The 20,176-nt window shown below is 42.9% G+C and overlaps 1 protein-coding gene across 1 annotated transcript in view; it reads left to right on the forward strand.

Moving 5' to 3' along the window:
* LOC128694485 (integrin alpha-8) overlaps nucleotides 1-20,176 on the forward strand; it is a 157,860-nt gene that overhangs the window by 36,256 nt on the left and 101,428 nt on the right. Inside the window, exons 7-11 of the mRNA XM_070081543.1 lie at nucleotides 4,452-4,550; nucleotides 4,833-5,042; nucleotides 5,735-5,840; nucleotides 6,399-6,490; nucleotides 19,454-19,596. Of these exons, the coding sequence (XP_069937644.1) occupies nucleotides 4,452-4,550; nucleotides 4,833-5,042; nucleotides 5,735-5,840; nucleotides 6,399-6,490; nucleotides 19,454-19,596 (650 nt within the window). The remainder of the gene's footprint in view (nucleotides 1-4,451; nucleotides 4,551-4,832; nucleotides 5,043-5,734; nucleotides 5,841-6,398; nucleotides 6,491-19,453; nucleotides 19,597-20,176) is intronic.

Raw genomic sequence — 20,176 nt, forward strand, 5'->3', positions numbered from 1 at the left:
TCCCAGGTTACAACCTATACAGATATGACAGAGTGAACAGGCAAAAGGGGGGGGGGGGGTTGGCCTGTATATCGCAGAGTCACTTGTTTGCACAGAACTGCTTAATGCCTCAAATGATGTAGTGGAAGTTTTAGCAGTAAAGATCGAGAACCAAAACCTAGTCACTGTGGTAGTCTACAAGCCTCCGGATGCAACGTCCCAGCAATTCCAGGAACAGCTGTCAAAAATTGACCACTGTCTGGAAAATCTGCCAGCTCCTGCCCCCAACATCTTGCTCCTGGGGAATTTCAACTTGAGGCACCTAAAATGGAGGAATATAGCAAATAATGTTGTTGCAGTGATAACACCAGGAGGCAGCTCTAACGAGAACTCACACACACACGAGCTTTTAAATCTCTGCACAAAATTCAACTTAAACCAGCAAATAATAGAGCCTAATAGACTGGAGAATACACGAGACCTCATCTTCACTAACAATGATGATCTGATACGAAATGTCACCATATCAAAAACAATATACTCAGATCACAACATAATCGAGGTTCAGACATGTATGCGCGGAGCCCCAGACCGACAAAATGAGATTAGTCACGAGGGAGCATTCACCAAATTCAACTTCAGTAACAAGAACATAAAGTGGGACCAAGTAAATCAAGTCCTAAACGATATAAGCTGGGAAGGCAGACTAAGCAACACAAACCCCAACTTATGCCTAGAACAAATTAACTCGGTGGCACTCGATGTATCCTTTAAGAAAAAGGATGAGTAGATGTAAAATAGAAAGAGACAGGCGCTCCCTTTACAGGCGACGGAAAAGAATAACAGAGAGGCTAAAAGAGGCCAATATATCTGAAATGCGTAGGGAGTCACTGGTCAGAGAAATAGCAAACATCGAACTTAAGCTAAAGGAATCTTATAGGAGTCAGGAATCGCGAGAAGAACTAAAAGCCATATATGAAATCGAAAGAAACCCAAAAGTATTTCTTTTCTTATGCCAAATCAAAGTCGAGAACAACATCCAGTATTGGGTACCTACTTAAACAAGATGGGTCCTACACAGATGACAGCAAGGAAATGAGTGAGCTACTCAAGTCCCATTATGACTCAATTTTTAGCAAGCCGCTAACCAGACTGAGAGTCGAAGATCAAAATGAATTTTTTATGAGAGAGCCACAGAATTTGGTTAAAACAAGCCTAAATGATATTATCCTGACGCCAAATGACTTCGAACAGGCGATAAATGACATACCCATGCACTCTGCCCCAGGGCCAGACTCATGGAACTCCGTGTTCATCAAGAACTGCAAGCTTTTACCATCACAAGCTTTTACCATCCTATGGAGAGGGAGCATGGACACGGGGGTCGTCCCACAGTTACTAAAAACAACAGACATAGCCCCACTCCACAAAGGGGGCAGTAAAGCAATAGCAAAGAACTACAGACCGATAGCACTAACATCCCATATCATAAAAATCTTTGAAAGGGTCCTAAGAAGCAAGATCGCCACCCATCTAGATACCCATCAATTACACAACCCAGGGCAACGGGTTTAGAGCAGGTCGCTCCTGTCTGTCTCAGCTACTGGATCACTACGACAAGGTCCTAGATGCACTAGAAGACAAAAAGAATGCAGATGTAATATATACAGACTTTGCAAAAGCCTTCGACAAGTGTGACCATGGCGTAATAGCGCACAAAACGCGTGCTAAAGGAATAACAGGAAAAATTGGTAGATGGATCTATAATTTCCTCACAAACAGAACACAAAGAGTAGTAGTCAACAGAGTAAAGTCTGAGGCGGCTACGGTGAAAAGCTCTGTTCCACAAGGCACAGTACTCACTCCCATCTTGTTTCTCATCCTCATATCTGATATAGACAAAGATGTCAGCCACAGCACCGTGTCTTCTTTTGCAGATGACACCCGAATCTTCAAGGCTCCAGCCGGACATCAACCAAATCTTTCAGTGAGCTGCAGAAAACAATATGAAGTTCAACGATGAGAAATTTCAATTACTCCGATATGGTAAACATGAGGAAATTAAAACTTCATCAGAGTACAAAACAAAATAGAGCGAAAAACCAACGTCAAAGACCTGGGAGTGATCATGTCGGAGGATCTCACCTTCAAGGACCATAACATTGTATCAATCGCATCTTCTAGAAAAATGACAGGATGGATAATGAGAACCTTCAAAACTAGGGATGCCAAGCCCATGATGACACTCTTCAGGTCGCTTGTTCTATCTAGGCTGGAATACTGCTGCCCACTAACAGCACCTTTCAAGGCAGGTGAAATTGCCGACCTAGAAAATGTACAGAGAACCTTCTCGGCGCGCATAACGGAGATAAAACACCTCAATTACTGGGAGCGCTTGAAGTTCCTGAACCTGTATTCCCTGGAACGCAGGCGGGAGAGATACATGATTATATACACCTGGAAAATCCTAGAGGGACTAGTACCGAACTTGCACACGAAAATCACTCACAACGAAAGCAAAACACTCGGCAGACGATGCAACATACCCCCAATGAAAAGCAGGGGTGTCACTAGCACGTTAAGAGACCATACAATAAGTGTCAGGGGCCCGAGACTGTTCAACTGCCTCCCAGCATACATAAGGGGGATTACCAACAGACCCCTGGCAGTCTTCAAGCTGGCACTGGACAAGCACCTAAAGTAGGTTCCTGACCAGCCGGACTGTGGCTCGTACGTTGGATTGCGTGCAGCCAGCAGTAACAGCCTGATTGATCAGGCTCTGATCCACCAGGGGGCCTGTTCACGGACCGGGCCGCGGGGGCGTTGACCCCCGGAACTCTCTCCAGGTAAACTCCAGGTAAACAACAGTTCCATCACTGACGTTTCTTACAGTAACAACAGCACCATCACTGTTGACTTTACAGTAACAACAGTACCATCACTGTTGACTTTACAGTAACAACAGTACCATCACTGTTGACTTTACAGTAACAACAGTACCATCACTGTTGACTTTACAGTAACAACAGTACCATCACTGTTGACTTTACAGTAACAACAGTACCATCACTGTTGACTTTACAGTAACAACAGTACCATCACTGTTGACTTTACAGTAACAACAGTACCATCACTGTTGACTTTACAGTAACAACAGTACCATCACTGTTGACTTTACAGTAACAACAGCACCATCACTGTTAACTTTACAGTAACAACAGTACCATCACTGTTGACTGTACAGTAACAACAGCACCATCACTGTTAACTTTACAGTAACAACAGTACCATCACTGTTGACTTTACAGTAACAACAGCACCATCACTGTTAACTTTACAGTAACAACAGTACCATCACTGTTGACTTTACAGTAACAACAGCACCATCACTGTTAACTTTACAGTAACAACAGTACCATCACTGTTGACTTTACAGTAACAACAGCACCATCACTGTTAACTTTACAGTAACAACAGCACCATCACTGTTAACTTTACAGCAACAACAGCACCATCACTGTTAACTTTACAGCAACAACAGCACCATCACTGTTAACTTTACAGTAACAACAGCACCATCACTGTTAACTTTACAGTAACAACAGCACCATCACTGTTAACTTTACAGCAACAACAGCACAATCACTGTTAACTTTACAGCAACAACAGCACCATCACTGTTAACTTTACAGTAACAACAGCACCATCACTGTTAACTTTACAGCAACAACAGCACCATCACTGTTAACTTTACAGCAACAACAGCACCATCACTGTTAACTTTACAGCAACAACAGCACCATCACTGTTAACTTTACAGCAACAACAGCACCATCACTGTTAACTTTACAGCAACAACAGCACCATCACTGTTAACTTTACAGCAACAACAGCACCATCACTGTTAACTTTACAGTAACAACAGCACCATCACTGTTAACTTTACAGTAACAACAGTACCATCACTGTTAACTTTACAGCAACAACAGCACCATCACTGTTAACTTTACAGTAACAACAGCACCATCACTGTTAACTTTACAGCAACAACAGCACCATCACTGTTAACTTTACAGCAACAACAGCACCATCACTTACGATACGTTAACAAAAACTCTGTCACACTATCTAATTTCCCGGGAAAAAAAATTTGCCAGTTTCCTGTATTAACTATGATAAGCGATGAGAGGCGGCACGACATGCGTGTTGTTTCTATAGAATGAACAGTGACAAATAATTTTTGTGACCGAGAAAAAAAAAACACATGCTGCAGAACGAGCTTTCCCCGGCACGACGTTTCACTCTATGCAGAGCTTTATAAGGTCAGGACTTTCTAGAGCTCTGGAATAAAAGCTCGCTGAAGCTCTACACAGAGATGCAGACTCACTAAAAGCTCATCCATCGTAATGTATTTCCTACATTTCTGTCCGCATTAAGTCCTTTGTGTCCACTTGTTTATTGTTATTTTTCAGGACACTATTCTCGGCCCCATCATCTACATACTTCAGCAGGATACCTTTAACCAAAATAAACTGAACGTTATGGATAAGATGAAGCCGCCGGAGACCTCGGTAAGCAAACACTCTCCTAACAATACCATTTTCGTATAATTTATTCTCTCGTTACACTGTATGATACTGAGAAAATTGACGCAGATCAGCGACAGACGCAAATAAACAGACTTAAGAATGAGGATAAAATTAATAATAATAATAATAATAATAATAATAATAATAATAATAATAATAATAATAATAATAATAATAATAATAATAATAATAATAATAATAGTAATAATAATAAATTTAATTTTTTACCAAAATGAAACAACTATGTAAAGGAATTTCTTATAGAGTAACGACAAGGACACAGGAGATACCAAATTCACATTTTTTGGTTACTCTCTGACCACACTTGATGTTAATGGTGATGGACTGGAGGACGTGGTTGCAGGCGCTCCTTTCTACTACACCTCAACTAACTACGACCAAGGGGCTATTTTCGTGTATATGCAGAAAACATTCCACTTGCCAGGAGACGTTAGCCAGCAACTGGGATATCAGGTTGGTTGTTCTTGTGATGTGGTTGTTAGGTAAGACACATATGCAACAGTTAGGTATCTTTATTATGAAACGTTTCGCCTGCACAGTAGGCTTCTTCAGTCAAGTACAGAAAAGTTGATAGAAGCAGAAGATACTTGAAGACGATGTAATCACCCTTAAAGTTTTTGAGGTGGTCAGTCCCTCAGTCTGGAGAAGAGCATTGTTCCATAGTATGATATCATCGCTCTGTGTGATGTAGTATTTTCCTCTAGAGCAAAATGTATTCACGAAGATGTGCATGGACTAATTATCAATGAATCAAATAAATGACTAACTTTAGACAGTCTAGTACTTAGTTGAAAACGCGATATAGTCATCCTCTGCTCGGAGGATCGAGCCTTCAAATCCTTTTGCGCTCACTGATCCATATGGTCAATGGTCATAGCGCTTCACTTAAAATAAACTCAACTCAAAAAATAATCTGTTTACTTGTTTTGACACATATACAAAATATTCTTTACTTATTTGCTAATAAAGTGTTGAAAATAAATTGCCTGGCATCAAGTACATGACATCAAGAAAACGACATCTTGTAGATGACACATGATAGATGTCATCTATTTCTCGGCTTGCCGTCCCTTTCTACCTACCTTTTCACATTTTAATCAATATTCCAGCATTTTGTGATATATAACATTTCCATGGTTTGGTAGATGGAGGGAGAGAAGACTGGAGCTCCAAGGATGGGTAGTGGGCCTCATGGTCGCTTTGGAAGCTGCGTGGCCGCTCTGGGAGACATAGATAACGACGGCTACCATGGTACGCTCACACAAATGATGGTGTGCACGATGGTATTCTTAAATGTACAGAAGAACTGGTACCTCCCCTCCCCTGTCCCCTTCCTTACATTATACTGATTGAGATTTTCCAAGGCTTTTTGTGATTTTTAAAAGTTTATTCCTTCCCCAAGAGAATATTACTACTCCCACTACTACTACTACTACTACTACTACTACTACTACTACTACTACTACTACAACTACTACTACTACTACTACTACAACAACTACTACTACTACTACTACTACTACTACTACTACTACTACTAATAATAATAATAATAATAATAATAATAATAATAATAATAACAATTATAATAATGGTCAATGGCGTGTGGCCAAGAATAGTGAAAAAAAAAAGGCTGTAAGACTTGCTTTCATTGGAACTACGTTTCGTTGTATGTAGCGCTCTATCAAGTCATGATGAAGTCATCGAAGAGTGAACGCGGTTCCAATAAAAGCTCATCTGTGACGTGTGTCTCATTGTATTAAGACGTTCAGAAGATAATAATGGTTATGATATTAACGTACTTGCCAGACGTGGCCGTAGGAGCGCCGTTCCTGCCTGACGGTGGAGCTGTCTTCGTCTACATGGGCTCCAGCAACGGTCTTGAGAAGGAACATAAGCAGGCAAGACTTCGTTCCTAGTTTGACATTAGTATCCGTGGAATATAATGGCCAATATTTTGTATGTCCGAGAGTGGGTATCACAGTTTTAGAACACTTCATGATACTGAGCCTGTTGTTTTCATGAGGGAGGATGCTGTACATAAGAACATAAGAATGGAGGAACACTGCAGAAGGCCTACTGGCCCATGCAAGGCAGGCCCTTATCAAAACGACCTCTACCTAAAGCTACCCAAGAATTAACTCCCGTATCCAATGACACCAATCAAACCCAGCCCCTCCCACTCACATATTTGTCCAATCTCTTCTTAAAGCTACCCAAGGTCCTAGCCTCTATCACCCAACTGGGAAGATTGTTCCACGCATCTACAACTCTATTAGAAAACCAGTACTTACCTATGTCCTTTCTAAATCTAAATTTATCTAACTTAAATCCATTATTTCTGGTTCTTACCTTGTTCGACACCCTCGACACCCTCCTTTGTTTATTCCCATCATCCACTTATACACTTCAATAATATCTCCCCTCATTCTACGTCTCTCCAGAGAGTGGAGATTTAAGGCTTCAAGTCTATCTTCATACGGGAGATTCCTTACATAGTAAATCATTGTAGTCATTCTTCTCTGTATGTTCTCTAATGAGTCTATATCCATCCTGTAGTAAGGAGACCAAAACTGAGCAGCATAATCTAAATGAGGCCTCACTAGTGATGCATAGAGCTGTAAAATAACTTTTGGACTTCTGTTACTTATACTTCTTGAGATAAATCCAAGTAATTTGTTAGCCTTGTTGCGCACACTAAGGCACTGCTGTCTTGGCTTTAGATTTCTGCTTACCATGACACCCAAGTCTTTTTCACATTCTGTATGATCAAGCTCTACTTCACCTAGATTATAGATTCGAGGGTTAATTTCATTACCAAGGACTAGTGGAAATAAATGGTATAAAATACCGACACAATGGCAATATAAACACAAATGCAGTATAATGTGATCCTTTATTGACTACGTTTCGCCCACACAGTGGGCTTTTTCAAGTCACAAACAGAACTACCTGGGGTGAACGAACGAACGAAAGTTCAGGTAAGATCCCAAATGGGATGAGCGGGGAAGACGGGACAGACGAAGAATAGTGCTGGAGAGGAGTGTTCTTAGTCGTAGAAATAGAGCCAGGGCTTAACCCAGCAGCAAAGGCGATCGTGGGACAGATATTGAAAAGAGAAATTCCGGTTCTTCTGTTGGGACTCCGGTGGGGTGAGCTGGGAGTAAGGGACTTGCGACCTTTAGAGCTAGAGAGGAGTGCAGAACTGAGTCATGTCTTAACCCAAAAAAGCTAAGGCGAACGTGGGTCAGAGAATGGTACCTGTCTTAGAAGGTACCTGTCAGCGGATCTAAGGTTATTTGTAAGTAGGGTTAGGAGCAGGATCATGCAAGGAGTAGAAAAGGTTGTGTTGGTTTGTGGGTCTGCGAATGTCTTCGTCAAGGAGAGAGGTCCAGTAGTCATGTCGTGTCTCAAGTTTGTCTATCTGTCTGTCACTGAGCCTCTTCCAGTACAGATTCAGCGCAGGGACGTCTAACTGGGCATGGAGAGACTCGCTTGTGGCGAAGTCCTCCCATCTGACATCAAGCACCCAGCGCAGCGCCTTGTTCTGGACACGCTGCAGTTTAAGTAAGTTTGTTTTTGCTGCAAGAGAGAGGGCTAGAGGAGAGTAAGTTATCAGAGGACGTATTAGGGATTTGTAGAGGTGTAGTTTGGTGCGTTGAGAGGCATGTTTCAGCTTGTAGAGGCCCGCAAGGGCCTTACTAGCTATTGCATGCCTTGAGTGAATGTGTCCGTGTAAACGAAGAAGGTAGTCAAGATTAACGCCAAGGACAGTGACAGATTGTGTGATAGGGAAGTAAGTGCGGGTGTCAGCTGTTCTGAGTTCGACAGGTAATGGAGGATCACGTTTCCTGTAGTTAAAATACGTAATGCTGGATTTTGCTGCATTGGTTTTGATCCTCCATTTTTGTTCCCAGATGGCTATCCTGTCAACCTCATTTTGTGTTTTGTGTGTGAGTGTATCTATATTGGCATGAGTGATAAGTTGTGTAATGTCGTCTGCATAGGCTAGTGTGATGGAGTTGTGGTATACAGGTGTTGGAATGTCGTTAGTGTATAAAATGTAGAGGGTAGGGGAAAGGACAGATCCCTGGGGTACTCCAGCATTTAGTGTGAAGTAGTCAGAGTAACAGCCTTGGAATTTGATTCTCATGGTACGGCCGTCTAGGAAGTTGCAGAGGAGTTTACGAGTATTGAGAGGCAGGTTGAAGTTAGTGCAGAGTTTGTACTTGAGCCCCTCGTGCCACACAGTGTCAAAAGCTTTTTCAACGTCTTTTGCAACCAGGGCTGTCCTGTTTCTTTGTTTTGTGTTTATGTGGATGTAGTTGAGAATGATGTTAATGGCATCCTGTGTGGATCTGTGTGTTCTGAAGCCAAACTGGCCATCTGAAAGTAGAGAATTATGTTCCAGGTATCTGCGAAGGCGATGATTAATGAGTTTTTCAAAGAGTTTTCCTAAAGTTTCGAGGAGGCTGATAGGGCGATAGTTTCTAGGGTCAGAGTGGTCTTTATTGGGTTTAGGAAGGAGGATAGCAGTAGCAGCTTTGAAGAGGGAAGGGAAGTATCCAGAGGCAAGGGAGGCATTGAGGAGGTTTGTGTAGGCAGTAATGATAGAGTCAGGAAGGTGTTTCAGGATAATATGGTTTAGGCCAGAGGCACCAGGAGCCTTTGGAGGAAGGTGTCTGAGGAGAGTTTTAATGTCTGTGTTGGTGAAAGGAGTGTCGAGTTCTTGGGAGGAGGTAAGAGTGTCTAGATGTATGTGGCTGTCTGGTGTTGTTTCTTGTGTGTGTGCAGTGTTCCAGTGTTCTATGTTCTGAATGTGTTGAATAACGTTAGGGTGAGGTGGGTGAGCGTGGAAGATGTTCTCCCAGATGTGTTTGAAGATGTTGGTAGCAGCCTGTGGGTCTGAGATGTGTGTGTTGTTGTGGGTGATGTGTTTGAATTTGTTGGTGGGAGTAGTGCCTCTGATTTTTTTGATAAAGTTCCAGAAGGCTTTAGTGTTTTTAACACGCTGCCTGTCCGCTTGTTGTATTAGTCGTGACCAGTGATTGTTGTGGTCTTGGTCTAGGCTGTGTAAAATGTTGTTTCTAAGGTAAGTGAGATCTAATCGGACTTGATTAAATCTATGTGTGTTGTAGAGGAAGCGGTTGTGGTAGCAGATAATTAGTCTTCTTGTTCTGAGTGACGGTTTGAAGGAATAACGAGTGGTGTGAGTTTTCTTTGGTATTGCGATGTTGGCTGCTTGTGTAATGGTGTCCTGGATGAGATCAAGTTGAGTATCGATGTCAGAGATAGGTTTGTTGTTGTAGTCATAGGTGAGGTTAATATTGTCTATGTGTTGTTTGAAAGCATCCCAGTCAGCGTTCTTGTAGGAGAATGAAGGTGTGGTTGGAATGAGGATAGGGTTGGAGGAGATGTGTAAGATGACTGGGATGTGATCAGAGCCTGTAATAGGGCCAGGTGAGATGTAATGTTGAAATAGAGAGCTGGCTCGGTTTGCCAGAATGATGTCTGGTTTGCCTTGGCCCGTGTGGTTGAAGAAGGTATTGAAGTCTGGGCCAAGATGAATTAGGTGTTTATGGTTTGTGAAGTTGAGTAATTGGTGACCAAGTTGGTTGTTACTGGTGTGATGAAAGGCAGTGTGTTTGGCATTCATGTCAGCTAGTAGGTAAGTTGGTGTGTTGGTGTAGTTGAAGACTAAGGAGAGGTCGTGTATGTTGAGAGTAGTGTTTGGGCGAGCATAGGTGGTGAAAAAGATAAAGGGGCCAAGGTGGGTGTGTATTCTGACCGCAAGACAGTGTTGGTGAATAAAAGGGATTGGGAGAAATTCATGTTTTATGTTGGAATTGACAAGGATGGCAACCCCATCGTGGGGATCATAGGGGGACTGTAGTGCAGTATAACCATAATGGCGGATACATTGAGGGGCTTTGAGGCAGGTACTGTTTAGCAAAACAATATCTGGCCTCTCTGCTTCAAGGAGCTCGGCCAGTAGGTGTCTAATTGTAAAGTAAGAACGTACGTTGAACTGAATCGCCTTAAACGTGATTTAATGGTTTCGTCTTAGCAAAGTTAATGTCGGGGGAGGAGTTTGGATTAAAGCCCGTGATAGTGGTGCCATCAGTGGATGTGTGTTTGTAGGTGCTACGGACCCGTTTCCTGGAGGGGGAGGAAGAGATGGATCTGTTTTTATGTTCTTTGGTCTGTCCGTTAGAAGTTGGGGTAGGTTTAGGTTTGAGTGGATTTTGTCTGGAGGAGGTGGAGTTGGACCTGGATGAGGTTTTGGTTGTGGTGGAGTGGGCGAAGGTGGATGCAGAGGAAGTGGAAGTTTTGGTAAGCTGTGAGGAAGTGGAAGCTTTGGAAGGGGATGAAGTGGGTAAGGAAGTGGGGGGAGGGGTGGTCGTAGCAGTAGCAGTAGGGGTGTTGGTGGGAGGTGTAGAAGTAGTGAAGAGAGGTAGTGGAGGAGGAGAGCTGGTGGGAGTAGGAAGTGGGGGGGTGGGAGAGAGGAAGGAGGGAGAGGTTGTAGGAGGCTTGGAAGAGAAGCAGGAAGGAGGGATAATTAAAGAGGGAAGATTGTTAGCAGACAAGATTAGGTTAAGGACATGTGAGTAGTCTGATTGGTAAGCTTGTGAGATTACCATCGCAGAGTGGGCAGCAGTGGCAAGTTGACAGTTAGTTTTGTAGTCTAGTGTGGGTGTAGAAGGAGAAGTGCTTGTAGTCTGTGTGTTGGTGTTTGATGTGTGTAGAGTAGAAGAGGTAGACCAAGTGCGTGGGGAGGCCCAGGCATTGGGGGTAGGGGAGGGAGGTGTGGAAGGGGAGGGAGGTAAGGAAGGGGAGGGAGGAGCAGGGAAGGGGTTGGGTAGGGAGGGAGGTTGGTTTGCTCTGAGGGAGGAGAGAATGTGCTTTCTAGAAGGGCAGGAATTTGCAACTGCAGTGTGTGACCCGCCGCAGTTAGAACATTTAAGGGGGAGGTTGCAAGTATTCCAGAAGTGGCCAGTTGCTGAACATCTGGAGCAGACTTGTGTAGATGTGCATGTGTTTTTGTCGTGGCCGAATTTGTAGCATTTAAGACATTGTGTGATTGGGTGGAAGTTCGGAGTGAAGAGAGCGTTTGGAGGAATGCGGATGGTCTTGGCAAAGATTCCTTGACTGAAGAGTGTAGAGGCGTCAGCAGGAGTAGAACAGCGTATTTTGAGAATGGTAGAGTTTTCTGGTCTGTAAATATCGTCAACAGAGACTTTGTTCTTAGTACTGATATCTTTTATTAAGTCTTCTTTGTCTGTGTCATAGGCTGTCAGGAGAGAGTAGTCTACGTGTTTAGCAATGACTGTGCTTTTGGCACGGTGCTCAGGAGTCCAAATAATGGTGAAGCCTGCGTTGAGAAGTTTTTGTCTGGTATCGCTTGAGGTGTACGCTTCGTAGGAATGTTTGTCAAGAAGGAGTTTGAAGCCTGAGTTGGTTTTGAAGACTTTAAGTTGAGGTGCACCAGTGATCTGATATAATAAATTTTCCGGACAGATAGTGGCATCAGGATTAGAAAATTTGAGGTTTAGCGAGAAGGAATTGGATTTAGTAGAAGCAGAGGCAGGTGTGGGAGGTTGGGGGAGAGTGGAAGGGGGGTGGGAGGTGGAAGGCAACGAAGGCATCGTCTAATTACGAAAAGATGTAATTGGAGGTGACAATCGGCCAAAAAGTGAGAGTACTCAGCTAGGCAAGTACGTGTAAGTAGACACACGTACTTGCCTGGCGCAGGACACTGAGGAGGTGAACTGTAGCTTGATGGAGCACTGTATATCCTGAGTGGTGGCGAGACTGGCTGTATGGCGTGCAGTCAACAGGCGAAGAGAATTCAGGCAGCAAGAGGCTTCCTGCCCTTCGGTCGGCAACCACCGACGCACCAATCCTGATGGTGGAGAGGAAGACGAAGGTCCAGCAAGCACTACTCAAAGCACTACTCAACACGGGGTAATTTCGAGAGAGGCGAGATCGTCGATGTGTTAGGTAAGCACACGTCACCACTCGAGCTAAGTCGCTTGATCGCTTCTCACTGTCGAAGTGTTCTCGACCTGGGGTGGAAGGAACGCGAGTATTTATAGTCCAGCTGAGGTCAGGTGAAGAATGCTGCATCTGATGATGTACCGAGTGGGGTTATAGAGTCTAAAAACTTGGGTAGCTTGGAAAGGAGATTGGATAAGTTTGTGAGCAGACCTTCTACAGTGTTCTTATGTGGGATAGCGATGAAGAAGTTTCTTGGCAAGTGGTTCAGCTATGTTATAGAAGCCACTATTCTGGTTGAAGTTGTCGGATATAGAAATGAGTGATGATTCCAGGATTCTTCGGTATTGAGTGTTGTCTTCTGTGGCGATAAGTCTTGAGTTTCTGTAGTTTATCAAGTGGTTGTGTGAATTACGGTGTTGTACGCAGGCATTCCTTGTGTCGTCAGACCTGCTTGCGTATTGGTGTTCTGAAATACGTGTTTGGAGGTCCCTTGATGTTTCGCCCACGTATAACTTGTTGCAGTCATTACAAGGGATTATGTATACCCCTGCAGAGGATGGAGGCTTGTCCTGCCTACTACTGGTGATGTCCTTGATGGTCGTGGTTGTGGAGGTAGATACTTGGAATGATGTTTTGGCAAAGATGTTGGAAACATGTTTGGCAATGGAGTTGGTGGGAAGGACTATGTATCTCTTCTCGGCAGTGTCTTCTCTGGGTGTGTTGAAGATGTTTAATGCTCGCCGTCTGCAGTCTCTGATGAAGTGACGAGGATAGTGGAGTTTAGAAAATATTTGTTCAATTATAGTGCATTCTTCCTCAAGGAACTCGTTGCTGCAGATTCTGAGTGCACGCAGGAAGAAGCCTATAATTACACCACGTTTGGTTTTGGTGTCGTGGTGAGAGTAGAAGTGGAGAAGATCGTTTTGGTTGGTGGGTTTTCGATAGACTTTAAAACGAAGTTCGTGGTCAGCTTTGCAGAGCAGGACATCAAGGAAAGGAAGAGTGTTGTCGACTTCTTCTTCAAGTGTGAACTGGATTGAAGGCTCGACCTGGTTGAGCTTGTCTTGGAGAGCTTGAACGTTGAAGCGTTTAGGAGTTATGAGGAGAATGTCGTCAACATAACGGAGCCAGGTGACAGACGAAGGAATAATGGTGGAGAAACGTTCGGCTTCTAGATGTTCCATGTATAGGTTCGCCAGGACTGCACTGAGTGGCGAACCCATGGGTAGTCCAAAAGTCTGCTGAAAGAGGTGATTTTCGAAAGAGAAACACGTAAAGCCAACACATAGTTCAACAAGGTCGATGAAATCGCTGGCTGGAATGGGAAGATTGAGACACTTATGCAGCATATGGAAATCTTTATTCAGGAAACGTTTCGCCACACAGTGGCTTCATCAGTCCAATACAAAGAGGAAGGCGTAAGGAGAGGAGGAGAATGAGGTAATCAGTCCCTCAACCTGGAGTCGATGTGTTCAGTCCATCAATCTTGTAGAATGTACAGCACAGGGCCGTAGACGTGGCTTATATACTGTAGTGAGGTGACGTGAAGCAGATGGAGGCGGGGTCATAGTGGTACCATCCACTAGTCGAAGTAGGTCTTCGTCCAAAGGTTGAACAAGTGTTGAAGAATTCTTTGTAACAAGATCCCATGATGCTGCAGTGTCCGACAGTTGTGATGAATGGTTTGAAAAACCGACAAGTTGAAGATTGAGACACTTATGCAGCATATGGAAATCTTTATTCAGGAAACGTTTCGCCACACAGTGGCTTCATCAGTCCAATACAAAGAGGAAGGCGTAAGCCACGTCTACGGCCCTGTGCTGTACATTCTACAAGATTGATGGACTGAACACATCGACTCCAGGTTGAGGGACTGATTACCTCATTCTCCTCCTCTCCTTACGCCTTCCTCTTTGTATTGGACTGATGAAGCCACTGTGTGGCGAAACGTTTCCTGAATAAAGATTTCCATATGCTGCATAAGTGTCTCAATCTTCAACTTGTCGGTTTTTCAAACCATTCATCACAACTGTCGGACACTGCAGCATCATGGGATCTTGTTACAAAGAATTCTTCAACACTTGTTCAACCTTTGGACGAAGACCTACTTCGACTAGTGGATGGTACCACTATGACCCCGCCTCCATCTGCTTCACGTCACCTCACTACAGTATATAAGCCACGTCTACGGCCCTGTGCTGTACATTCTACAAGATTGATGGACTGAACACATCGACTCCAGGTTGAGGGACTGATTACCTCATTCTCCTCCTCTCCTTACGCCTTCCTCTTTGTATTGGACTGATGAAGCCACTGTGTGGCGAAACGTTTCCTGAATAAAGATTTCCATATGCTGCATAAGTGTCTCAATCTTCAACTTGTCGGTTTTTCAAACCATTCATCACAACTGTCGGACACTGCAGCATCATGGGATCTTGTTACAAAGAATTCTTCAACACTTGTTCAACCTTTGGACGAAGACCTACTTCGACTAGTGGATGGTACCACTATGACCCCGCCTCCATCTGCTTCACGTCACCTCACTACAGTATATAAGCCACGTCTACGGCCCTGTGCTGTACATTCTACAAGATTGATGGACTGAACACATCGACTCCAGGTTGAGGGACTGATTACCTCATTCTCCTCCTCTCCTTACGCCTTCCTCTTTGTATTGGACTGATGAAGCCACTGTGTGGCGAAACGTTTCCTGAATAAAGATTTCCATATGCTGCATAAGTGTCTCATTCTTCAATGACTGCAACAAGTTATACGTGGGCGAAACATCAAGGGACCTCCAAACACGTATTTCAGAACACCAATACGCAAGCAGGTCTGACGACGCAAGGAATGCCTGCGTACAACACCGTAATTCACACAACCACTTGATAAACTACAGAAACTCAAGACTTATCGCCACAGAAGACAACACTCAATACCGAAGAATCCTGGAATCATCACTCATTTCTATATCCGACAACTTCAACCAGAATAGTGGCTTCTATAACATAGCTGAACCACTTGCCAAGAAACTTCTTCATCGCTATCCCACATAAGAACACTGTAGAAGGTCTGCTCACAAACTTATCCAATCTCCTTTCCAAGCTACCCAAGTTTTTAGACTCTATAACCCCACTCGGTACATCATCAGATGCAGCATTCTTCACCTGACCTCAGCTGGACTATAAATACTCGCGTTCCTTCCACCCCAGGTAGTTCTGTTTGTGACTTGAAAAAGCCCACTGTGTGGGCGAAACGTAGTCAATAAAGGATCACATTATACTGCATTTGTGTTTATATTGCCACCAAGGACTAGTACCTTACACTTATTCACATTGAACTTCATCTGCCATTTTGTAGACAAGGACATTAATTTGTCCAGATCCTCCTGAAGTTCATTGCTATCCTCCTTAGAATGAATTATACGGCCTATCTTCATATCATCAGCAAATTTACTGATGTCACTAGTAATCCCTTCAATAAGGCCATTAATGTAAATTATGAACAAGAGAGGGCCTAAACTGATCCTTGTGGAACGCCATTAGTGACTAATCCCCATTCAGATTTCACTCCATTAATGGTAACTCTCTGTTTCTATTGGTAAGCCATGCCTCTATCAATGCTAGAACTTTACCTCCTATACCATGAGCTGCCACTTTTCTTAAGAATCTCTTATGAGGTACTCTATCGAAGGCTTTACTAAAATTCAAATAAACAATATCATATTCTTTATCATTGTCAACTGCCTCAAATGTTCTATTGAAGAACGTCAGTAAGTTTGTCAGGCAGGAACGACCTCACGGGAATCCCTGCTGAGATTCATTTATCAAGTTATGCTCTTCAAGGTGACTTCTAATAATGTCAGCTATAATTGATTCTAGTAACCTGCCCACTATAGATGTCAGGCTTATTGGACGGTAATTTGAAGGAGTGGACTTATCCCCTCATTTGAATATAGGAACCACATTAGCCATCTTCCACAACTCTGGCACAACACCGGTAAGGATGGACGCATTAAACACACTTGTTAATGGCTGACTAAGCTCCATCTTGTATTACTTAAGTAGTTGAATTACACACATGTGCTACTCTTGGGTATCTTTATTGAGGAAACGTTTCGCCACACAGTGGCTTCATCAGTCCATACAAAGGAGAAACTTGAAGAACAGGAGGAGAATGAGGTAATCAGTCCCTCAGCCTTGAGTCGATGTGGTCAGTCCATCAATCTTGAATAGAATACGGTATATGAGCGGAAAAGCAGCTTATAAACCGTAGACAGGTGAGGGGCAGCAGTCGTAGGTGGTGTCACATTTGTCCAATGTGGAAGTAGGTCGTGCCCAAGGGTTAGGCAAGTGAAGAATTCCCAAGTATTAAGATCCCAAGAAGTTGTAGTGTCTGACAGGATTGTAGATGAATGGTTCCCAAAGAGTTGCACATGTGTCTAATTCAACAACATGTCGGTTCTCTGAACCATTCATCTACAATCCTGTCAGACACTGCAACTTCTTGGGATCTTAATACTTGGGAATTCTTCACTTGCCTAACCCTTGGGCACGACCTACTTCCACATTGGACAAATGTGACACCACCTACGACTGCTGCCCCTCACCTGTCTACGGTTTATAAGCTGCTTTTCCGCTCATATACCGTATTCTATTCAAGATTGATGGACTGACCACATCGACTCAAGGCTGAGGGACTGATTACCTCATTCTCCTCCTGTTCTTCAAGTTTCTCCTTTGTATGGACTGATGAAGCCACTGTGTGGCGAAACGTTTCCTCAGTAAAGATACCCAAGAGTTGCACATGTGTCTAATTCAACAACATGTCGATTCTCTGAACCATTCATCTACAATTCCTTGAGTACCCTGGAAAACAACTCATCGGGTTCCGGGGACTTATTTTGCTTCAGTTTGTCTATCTGTTTAATAACCATGTCCCTCGTGACAGTAATATTAGTTAATTTAAATTCGTCATGAACTAAATAATTGTTAATTACTGGAATCTCATTTACATCTTCCCGTGTAAAAACTGACAAAAAATAGTCATTAAATAAGGAACACATTTCCAGTTCGTTATCCGTCAGCTGTCCATTCCCAGTTTTCAGAGGTCCTACTTTTTCCTTCTCCTTCGTCCTATACACTTGAAAGAACCCCTTTGAATTAGTCTTTGATTCATTAGCAACTCTAATTTCTTAGTCACGTTTAGCCTTTCTAATCCCCTTTTTTACTTCTCTTTTAAGCTGGACATACTGATCGTTAAGGTTAACCTCTCCTCTTCTGATGCGCCTATAAATTTCCCTTTTCTTCCCTAATAGATGCTTTAGCCTCCTGTTAATCCATTTGGAATCGTTATTATTAGACCTAATTTCTCTCTGGGGAATGTATATACTCTGAGCACGGTGTACATTGTCAAGAAAAAATCATAAATGCAGATCCCTTCATAATCATAAGTATGATCATCGTCAATAAAATCATTAGCTAGATAACCCCAATCGAGATTTGACAGGTGTTCCCTAAGTCCATTATAATCGGCAGAACGAAAATCTGGGATTTTTACCGTATTATAATTATTCTTGTATTCCCAGTTAATGCTGAAAGTGATGGATTTGTGATCACTTGCGCCAAGCTCTTCAATGATCTCCAGATTATTTACGAGTGTTTCCTTATTTGACAAGACTAGGTCTAGCAAATTATTACCCCTGGTAGGCTCTGTTACACACTACTTCAGAAAACAGTCCTGAACTGTTTCCATAAAGTCACTGGATTCTAGATTACCGGTCAAAGAATTCCAGTCAATTTGACTAAAGTTAAAATCCCCTACTATCAATATGTTATTGTGTCTAGAAGCCCTAACAATTTCGTCCCAAAGAAGTCTCCCTCTATCGAGGTCCAAGCCTGGAGGTCGGTATATTACACCTAGAATTAGTTTTTCTTGACCCTCTACAAACTCTACCCAAAGAGATTCTGTTACTGTTCCATCTGTTTTTACACCTGTTTTTATGCAACAGTTAATATTTTTTCGAACATATAATGCAACTCCTCCCCCCTTTCCCATCATATCTATCCACATGGAAGAGCTTAAACCCTTGAATATTACACTCAGCAATCATATCCTGACTCTTTAATCATACCAGGTTTCAGTTAATGCAATGATATCAAAGTTCCCAGCACATGCTACCAAACGTAGTTCATTAATCTTATTTCTTGCACTTCGACTGTTAGCATAAAATACCATCATATGTTTTTTCTTCTGCACATTTTTCCTATTCATCTTTGTTTTTACACAATTTCTGAAATTATCATTACCCAGAGTTACTCCACGACAGTTGCTATTAAGATTCTTAATATCAGAGCATAAGTCAATATATCCATACTCATTATTTATCATTTCTAAACCCATACCTCTAACTAATCCTAGTTTAAAGTCCTAACAACCCCCTCAACTGAGCTAGCAAGAAAACCCACACCTGCCCTGGATAAGTGAACCCCATCCCTGGCATACATGTCATTTCGGCCATAGAAGTAGCATTTCACATACCCTTGTCAGGAGACACTTGTCCTGTTTTGTGACGAATGAACCGCCATCAATACCATTTAGAAGAGGACTCTCGTGACGACATTTCGCTTCCTCCCTCGATCACTGTCAAGTCCCAGCATCGTAAGTTGTGATCTGACAAATGGTCCAGAACAGTCTGAAACGCCGTCATGAAACTGACTCCTCTTCTTAGTGCCGCCTTCTTGACGAATTCACGAGTCTTACCTGAACTCCCAATCCTGCTCCACAATAAACATGCAAATGAACACATGGAAACTCCAAATCCACACTACAGCACTTACAACCAAATGTCTTCTTCCACTTCCTAGGTGATACAAGCATCGAGTGTGTCCCCACACATGCAGCTGTCAGGATTCGGCTTCTCCATTTCCCAGCGCTTACCAGGCGACTCCGGACTGGGTTACGACGTCGCTGTGGGTGCTTACACCTCAGATGCTGTGCTAGTCTTCAGGTTAGAATTCACTTAATTTCGATTTTGCTTACAGCTACACTCCGTGCTGAAGTTACTCACTCCTGCCCTAGACATTTGTGATGTGATCTGTCCTAGTACAGTCAGCTCGTGTAGCGTAATATTTTTTTTTTGTGCCTGTGAACGCGACTGAAAGAATTTCATTCATAGTTAATTAGCTCGTTGCTATGAAGGCCTTTCAAACCTCGGTGTTTGAACCTAATCGGTTCCTAGGAGGTGTCTGAACTGCGAAAAGTTCGATGTCCGAAACAACATTTCCTATGCTTTAATTATCAGCCTCACAAACTGGAGGATGTTGAACTGACTCTACCAAAAGTCACTGAGAGTTAAGTCAGTGTCAGAAGTCACTTCAAAGCACTTTTGAATTATGGCTTTCGTGTAAAAAATTTTTAAATATGAATTTTAAACAAGCTGGTGCCTTCAGACTCCAGGAAAACGTTCAAAGACTGGATCAATTTTATCTGAACAAAATTGTTCGTACTCCAGTTCGTTCGTTCGAGGTCCGGTACGTTCGAACGCCGAGGTTCCGCTGTATTTTTTTTCCAATCATTTAAAAAAATGG

Source organism: Cherax quadricarinatus, chromosome 6 (assembly GCF_038502225.1).
Source record: "Cherax quadricarinatus isolate ZL_2023a chromosome 6, ASM3850222v1, whole genome shotgun sequence".
NCBI lineage: Eukaryota > Metazoa > Arthropoda > Malacostraca > Decapoda > Parastacidae > Cherax > Cherax quadricarinatus.